The following is an 8569-nucleotide window of genomic DNA, read 5'->3' on the forward strand; positions in this document are numbered from 1 at the left end:
ATGTGAGAGAGAGAGAGAGAGAGTTAAGAAGCGTGAGAGAGAGAGAACTATTAGGATTAGGAGACTAAATTCAAGACTTAGTCAAATAGAATTTAAATTAAATTAATACAAATTTGGTTTATTTTAATTAATATGCAAAAGGACCATTATTCCCTTAAAATTTCAGATTTTTACTTAATTAAATCACCCACACGCTGTAGGATCTCATATGGCCCCACATACCTCGGACTCAGCTTCCCTTTTCTACCAAATCTCATCACCCCTTTCACAGGTGATATCTTCAAGTAAACCTGATCACCAACGTTAAATTCTAAGGGTCGCTTTCTGTTGTCTGCATATGATTTATGTCAGTTGTAAGCAGTAGCCAACCTATCCCTAATCATTCTAACTTTCTCCAAGGCCTCATGAATGATCTCTGGACCCAAAATGGATGACTCTCCAACCTCGAACCACCCAAATGGAGATCTACACCTCCTACCATATAATGCCTCAAACGGTGCCATCCCAATGCTGGAGTGATAGCTATTATTATACGAGAACTCTATCAAAGGTAGATAGTCATCCCAGTTACCTCTAAAGTCAATCACACACGCTCTCAACATGAACTCCAGTGTCTGAACGGTGTGCTCTGCCTGCCCATCTGTCTGAGGATGAAAGGCGGTGCTAAGTTTCACCTGCGTGCCTAAGCTTTTCTGGAAAGATCCCCAGAAATGTGAAGTAAACTGAGCTCCTCTATATGAAATGATAGACAAAAGAATCTCATTCCATCTCACAATCTCATCAATGTAGAGTCTCGCGTAATCCTCGGCCCTGTAAGTAGACTTCACAGGGATAAAGTGGCATACTTAGTCAATCTGTCCACAATAACCTATATGGAGTCATGTTGCCTCATAGTCCTCGGAAGACCAACCACTAAGTCTATATTAATGGTCTCCTATTTCCAAGTCGGAACCTCAATAATCTGAGTCAGACCACCAGGCTTAAGATGTTATGCCTTAACCTACTGACAATTAGGACACTTAGTCACATAGTCTGCAATATCCTTCTTCATGCCATCCCACCAATAAATCTGCTTAAGATCATGATACATTTTGGTGGAACCTGGATGTATGGAATACCTAGAACCATGGGCTTCTGTTACAATCCTGGTATGTAAATCATCTACATCTGGTACACACAACCGGTTCTGGTATCTAAGTATGCCATAATCTCCAAAAGCAAAAGACGCGTTCATTTTTAACAACACTGAGTCCTTCAGCTCCATCAACACAGTATCAATACACTGACCCTTTTTTACTTCCACTATCAGGGATGATTCAGAACTAGGGTGAACTCACCTCCACTAGTAGAGTCAACAAAGCGCGCACACAGTCTGGACAGTCTGTGTACCTCTTTCACTAGCTCCTTTTTCTCATCCTTAACGTGGGTTGTACTCACCATGCTCATCATGCTCAAAGTATCAGCAACAACATTAGCCTTACCTGTATGGTAGTGCACATTCATGTCATAATCCTTCAATAGCTCCAACCATCTGCATTGACGTAGATTCAACTCCCTCTGTGTGAACACATACTGGAGATTCTTATGATCCGTGAACACATCCACATGTACTCCATACAGATAATGCCTCCACATCTTCAATGCAAACACCACAGCTGCCAACTCCAATTCATGAGTGGGATAATTCTTTTCATGAACGTTGAGCTGTTTGGAAGCATAGTCTATCACCTTACCAGCCTACATAAGAACACATCCCAAACCAACCCTAGATGCATCACAATAGACAGTATAATTCTTGCCACTCTTAGGCAGAGTAAGCACCGGGGCTGAAGTGAGTCTGTCCTTGAGCTCTTGGAAACTCTTCTCAAAAGTCTCCGTCCATTAAAACTTGGATTTGTTCTTTGTCAAGGTTGTAAGTGGGGAAGCAATGGAAGAGAAGCCCTCCACAAACCTGCGGTAGTAACCATCCAATCCCATAAAGCTACGGATATCGGTGGGAGTAAGAGGCTTTGTCCAATTCTTAACAACTTCAGTCTTCCTGGGGTCTACTTTTACACCTTGATCGGACACAACATGGCCAAGGAAGTTCACTGATCTCAGCCAGAAATCACACTTAATGAATTTGGCATACAACTGATATTGTCTAAGTGTAATGACTAGGAAGGTCATTTTTGGAAAATTTAAATATTAGTATAACTTGAATTAATTAATCGATAGTTAGTGGGCTAAAGTGATCAATTATTTAACACCTTATACCATTAGGTACATGTATTAAATATAAGTCAGTGGATTTTGTGGGTTCTAATAAACAGTTGACTTTTTTTTATTAAAAAATATATCAAAAACTGACGAAAGGGAGAAAAAAAGAGGTGATATCATATATCCCTATCAACACGAGCACGATTTGGCTTCAGGTAAGGTTGATCTCACGTTTCATCTTGGTATTATACATATAAATATAGAATGTAGAGTAATACAATTTAGTTAAATTTAAAAATTAAAATTAAAGTGCATTTAATGTTGTTGGATCGTTCTTTGGGGGAGGAAATAGTTTGATATCATGATTGGTCAATAATAATTAAGTAATAATGGTGTCAGGATGATATTGAAAGTACAAAGTGCATATCTGCTAATTAACCGATAAAAAAAGTAAGTATCTTGTTTATTGTTTTCAAATAATTTGACAAAATAATTGCTAAAATAATTATGTAAATTAAATTGAGTTATGGGTTTAGTTGAGTTTCTTGATTTTCTTATAGTTATCATGTTATAATTCAAGTTTTGATATATTGAGATATATAGTTAATCATGAGGTGTATGTATTATATGAATACAATAAAACTTATTTTATTTGGAGGAATTAAGACTAAACCCTAGGCTTGAAATTTGGAGAAAATTAAAGGAGTTGACATATTAATTGACATCGAGATTAGGAACTTGATTATATATTTGAGTGAGTTTAGAGTCTAGACTAGACACAAAGTAATGTGGATATTTTTCGTCTTGAAATCTTATTATGGACATTTATTTGAATAGATTGCTTTGAAGTGGAACTTCAAAGAAAGGGGACGATTCAAGTTCCGAAGTGATTGTTCGACTATTTGAGGCAAGTGGATTTCTAAACCCTTGTTAAGCGTATGAAATTCGTGTATTTCCTTGTGTGGTGTTGAGAATGACTTGGAGACTTGTTGCTTATTTGTTGGTGTTGTATTCCTTGTTGTGAATTGTGTTTTGTTATCAAAATGGTTATCTCCTTTTTTTCATTTGAGCATGTTATTTGAATTGTATCTGAGACATGGTTGTGATAAGAGGATGTACCATTTTGAGAGTCATATCGCGCGCCGTGATGGATATTATATTTTGAGGGACGTATCGCGTGTCGTGAAGGTTACTATTATTGAGGGTCGTGTCGTGCACCGTGACAGATGCATGGACAGATATGTCCCCCATGGGTCCCAAACTGAGAGACAGCGGGTGTATATCATTAGGGAAGACATGCATCACTATACTTGACATTGCATCTCATGGTATTGCACATTTTATTATTGATGAACTTGAACACGTCTTTTGCTGATCTTGTGAGTGTTTCTCTGTGAAGCTTGTGACTGTTGAATATTGAGTTGTTATTGAGAATGTGTAAACTGATAAAGTGTGGTTATTTGAGTTGTGTGTTTGGTAAACTGTAAACAGTTAGACTGTAGCGTGGAGGTTTAGATAGGGTGTAAGGAGTGCCCGTATTTTATTCACTTAACTTGTGTTTAGAGGTTTTCTTGTTGGGTACTGCGTGGTTTGGTACTCACCCCTTGCTTCTACAAATTTTTGTAGGTTACGAGCCCGGATCTTCGTGATACCTGTCATTCTTTTCGTTTCCGAGGCATCTTGTGGAGGGTTGTGAGGTAGCTGCTTGTCATCTCAGCAAACTTTCCTACTCCAGTTTATGACTTTGTTTTTACTTGAAAGACAACTTCATTTTAGACTTTTATTTTATTTCAATTCTAATATTTACATTAGAGGCTTGTGCACGTGACAAGCTGGTTTGGGAATTGAATTAATAAGACTTGGTTTCATAATAGAAATTGTTGTTGGATTGTCATTCCGCACTTTGTTAGATATGGGGTTTAGGCTAACTTGTCTTGGTGGGATAAGATGAGTGCCATCACACCCATTTTTGGGTCGTGACACTAAGTACCTGCAAGGTTAGACTCAAATGTTGTTCATGCTCTTCCTTGGTCTTAGAGTAGATGAGAATGTCATCAATGAATACTATGACGAAAGAGTCAAGGTATTCACGGAAGACTCTGTTCATGAGATCCATAACTGCAGCAGGTGCATTCGTGAGACCAAATGACATAACCAAGAACTCATAATGACCATAACGGGTACGAAAATCTATTTTTGGGACATCCTCATCACTAACCCTAAGCTGATGATACCCTGAAGAAAGATAAATCTTAGATAAGAAACTAGACCCTTGAAGATGATCGAACAAATCATCAATTCTGGGAAGTGGATAATTATTTTTTATAGTAACTTTGTTGAGCTGCCGATAATCGATACACATTCTAAGGGTCCCATCTTTCTTCTTTACAAACAACATTGGAGCGCCCCAAGAGGGTATGCTCGGCTGAATGAAACCCTTATCAATGAGATCTTTTAACTGCTGCTTCAGCTCTTTGATTTCTACTGGAGCCATTCTATAAGGAATTGAGATTGGTTTAGTATCAGGTTCTAAGTTGATACCAAATTCAATCTCTTGAAGGGGAGGGACTCCAGGCAAATCTTCAGAAACACATCTAGGAATTCATTTACTACAGGCACCGAGTCTATGGAAGGAACGTCATGAGCTAAATCATTAACACTAACAAGATGACATAGTAACCCGTTGGCCATCATTTTATTGGCCTTAAGATTTGCAATCAAGGTGTTAGGACGATTCGGATTGTACCCCTCCCATACTAACTCTTCTTCATTAGAGAAGAAAAACCTCACCACTCTACTATGACAGTCCAAGCAAGCATAATAGCCGTGAAGCAAATCCATGCCAAGAATAATATCAATCTCATGCATGGGTAACTCAACCAAATTTGCACACATAGTCTTGCCACTCACAAATATTGGGCAATTCTTGTATACCCTATCAGTTCTTGCATTTTCTCCTAAAGGCATACTAACCACTATATGATCATGCAGAACTTCAGGTAGTATTTCAAAAGTAAGGGCAAGCAGAGCAGTCACAAAGAAAAGCGTAGTCCCTGGATCAAGTAAAGCATAGACAGAAGTTGAAAATACTTGCAGCATACCTGTGACCACATCAGCAGACTTCTCCTGCTCTTCCCTGCCTTTCAGGGCATAGAATCTATTCCTCTTGGGAGGCTCGACTACTGCTGCACTCTATGGGGTAGGCCTAGGCTGAGCATTACCTCCAGCCTGACCTCTGCTCTGGGGACAGTCTCTGACCATGTGTCCACTCTTACCACAATCGAAGCAGGCATTAGTGCCCTATATGCATTCTCCACTGTGAGCTTGGACACTCTTAGCACAAGTATTCTTTGGACGCTGCATCTCACCTCCATTGCCCCTCTTGAGTTCGGGTCTGCCTCCTTTAGGTGTTGTATTTCTTTGAGTGTTATAATTCCCAGAACTCTCTTGCCCTTCTTGAATTGGGCTGCTCACGGATGCCAAAATATTTCTATGGCCTCCATGGCTGAGACCTGCCTGATCTTGAGGCCTAGGCCTCCTAATTTCACGAACACCTTTCCTCTTGCGGTTGTCCTCTACCTGCTGGACATGAACCATTAACCTAGAAAGGTCAACATTATCATGGAGCATCGCAGACCGACACTCCTCCTCCAGGTCTCCATTGATTCCTGTGAGGAATCTGCTCATCTCATCCCTGCTGTTCAAAACCAGAGAAGTAGCATGCCTAGATAATTTCAACAAAGCTAACTACTCTCCTCATTCTTGCTATTAAACATCAAGGGAAGTAACATACCTTGATAGCTTCACAAACTTCAGAGAATACTCCCTGACTGTCATAGATCCTTGTTTAAGGTTGATGAACTACTCAACCTTGGCCTCGTTCATCTCTCTGGGGAAGAATCTTTCCAAAATGATGTCTTGAACAGCTCCCATGTGACTGGCACTCCACCTAGGACACGACTATATTGCCACATCTTGCACCAAGTCTGTGCAACATCCTTTAGCTGGTAGGAAGCCAGCTCAGCCTTCTCAATATCAGTGGCCCCACGGCCACCAGGATCTTAGGCACCTCGTCTATAAACTCCTGAGGATCCTCTGAAGTCGTATCCCCTGTGATTATAGGAGGATTCATCCTCGTGAAATCTCGCAGGCTGTCAGCATGCTGCGAACCAGTGGGTTATCCCTCTGAACATCCTACCGGTTAACTTGGGTAGTCATAGTTTGGGCCTGCATCATGATGGCCTGTGCCATATGGGATAGAGATGCCCTCACCTCCGCATCAGTCAACCCAGTTGGGTTAATCGGCATGGCCACTCCTTCAGCTAGAGCCTGGGGTGGATTCTGATTACCCCTAGCTGCAGCTCCTCCCGTCCTCAAACCCTTAGTCTTCCAAGTGTTCATTCTCTGAAAACAACAAGGATTGATGTTAGACACGTTCATAACACCAAAAATTCAAACATTAGGAAAAGCACGATAAGATCAAGAGAAGGGAAACTTTTCCTAGCATTATGCATTCTCTAATCCAGGATAGTGGTGCACTTCGCTACCATGACTTGGAAACTACTCAATGTGGTTGATGTGAACTCATTATTCTCGAAATTTAACCTAATGCTCTGATACCAACTTTGTCATGCTCAGAATCTAGACCCCAGACAAGACCGACGTCTTTGACCTCTCAGAGGTCGAAACAATCCTACTTATGTCATTCTTACTTTACATAGGGTAATTTTAGCAGAAAATTTGAAAAAAAAATCTATTCTTTAATCATACTTGCTAAAAATTCTTTATATTTCGTAATCGTTCATCATCAACCATCTAACATTTAAGAGATAAGCAACTGAAAGAAATAATTCATTAAGTATTAATTGTATATCGGCCAAGATAGCACTAATACAAAGTCTGAACCAAAACAAGAAAGAAACGCTAGTGGAACATGCTCCACTAGCTCAACTCTAAAACTACGCTAGAATGTAACACAGTAGCATCCTCTAAAGCGTGAGGACCTACCAAACTCCAGATGAAAGCTGACGTCTGGATAGCTGCAACAAGTAACCTGTAGCTCTACCGTCCACCTGTGCCTGCACCTATAAGTAGATGTTTGTATGGAATTAGTACACACTTGTACTAAGTACGGGTATATGCAAGAACACACCAGGGACATGCATGAGAAAGAATAGCTCTTTCCTAACAACATGATTTTTGGAAGTCAACTCAGTGGACTTGCCAAATTGAGATTGGGAAAGTTATACCATGAGAGTGACATGCATCATTATAGTTATCGTATGGCACACAACACATAATATCTTCATATAGCACATAACATAAAACATATAGCTTATTTCATATTATTATTTCATATGCCATGAGACCTTGTTATCATAGACTTGACCTTAAGACTTTCAAAAATGAGGGCTCAACATATGTGACCTCAACTAGAGAGCCTTCTTTAGCAAACACAGAGTCTGCTTCATTGGGTTTGCTGTGCAACGATCAGGAATAACCTAATGTCATTACTTGAATCTAGCTCACCTCTTTATTATCCTATCCTAACACTTTTGGTATCATTCATTTCTTTATATGGTTCATTTGAGGCTGGACTCATTCATTCATTGGGAACTTTAACTTTAACCGACATAGATCATGTGAGCATCATGAAATCCAGTGTCCCCTTCCCACACACACACACACCGAAAAGAGGTGGAATCACCGGCCAAAGTGACTAAATAACATGCTAGCGTATATGGGAATTTAACCCCGCCAGATCCTTATAGTGGCAATACAGGTTCAAAGACTAGGATATGTATGGAGACCCATACCCGGCAAGCCGGACAGTCTCATCTCATGAGAGTTACATGAACCTCTGTCCTTCTCGAAAGAAGACATCACCACTCATAGCTAGTCTATCGGTGCTAAGTATAAAGTTCCATTACATTCAACTCATACATGATGGAAGCTGACTTCTAGTATGAGGACATCATACCTCAATATAAGATTTCTCATCTCATCATTTGTATTAAGAGTTTTAAACTCAATATTTTCATTAGTGTTCATAGAGACTAGTCTCTTCATTATCTTACACTGTCCTTGGTAAGTACGTATTGGTAATATTTACTTAGGGTCATTTGAGATTGCTCTCATCATATACATTAGCCTCACACCATGATTGTCACCACATTCTTCATTATTAGCACCTTTATTTTTCATAGTTACTCACCTCTTATTACGTGAATGTTCATTTCTTCATTCCATTACGTATATCTTAGGTTCACTTATTTTTGAACGTATGTTAGACTTATGTGTCTATACATATAAGCCATGGAGCTTCATTTATAGTTCGTTAAGTGATTCTTAGTTTCCTAAGATTATGCAT

The 8569-nt window shown here is 39.6% G+C and overlaps 1 protein-coding gene across 1 annotated transcript; it reads right to left on the reverse strand.

The window, feature by feature from the left end:
* Nucleotides 1–4728: 4728 nt before the first annotated feature.
* LOC138338599 (uncharacterized) lies at nt 4729–5492 on the reverse strand. Its single transcript, XM_069289577.1, has 3 exons — nt 5433–5492; nt 5301–5391; nt 4729–5252 (listed from the first exon to the last, which is right to left on the reverse strand). The coding sequence occupies exons 1-3, from the start codon at nt 5490–5492 to the stop codon at nt 4729–4731; spliced, it is 675 nt and encodes a 224-aa protein (XP_069145678.1).
* Between the last annotated feature and the right edge of the window lie 3077 nt (nt 5493–8569).

Source organism: Solanum lycopersicum, chromosome 9 (genome assembly GCF_036512215.1).
Source record: "Solanum lycopersicum chromosome 9, SLM_r2.1".
Taxonomy (NCBI): Eukaryota; Viridiplantae; Streptophyta; class Magnoliopsida; order Solanales; family Solanaceae; genus Solanum; species Solanum lycopersicum.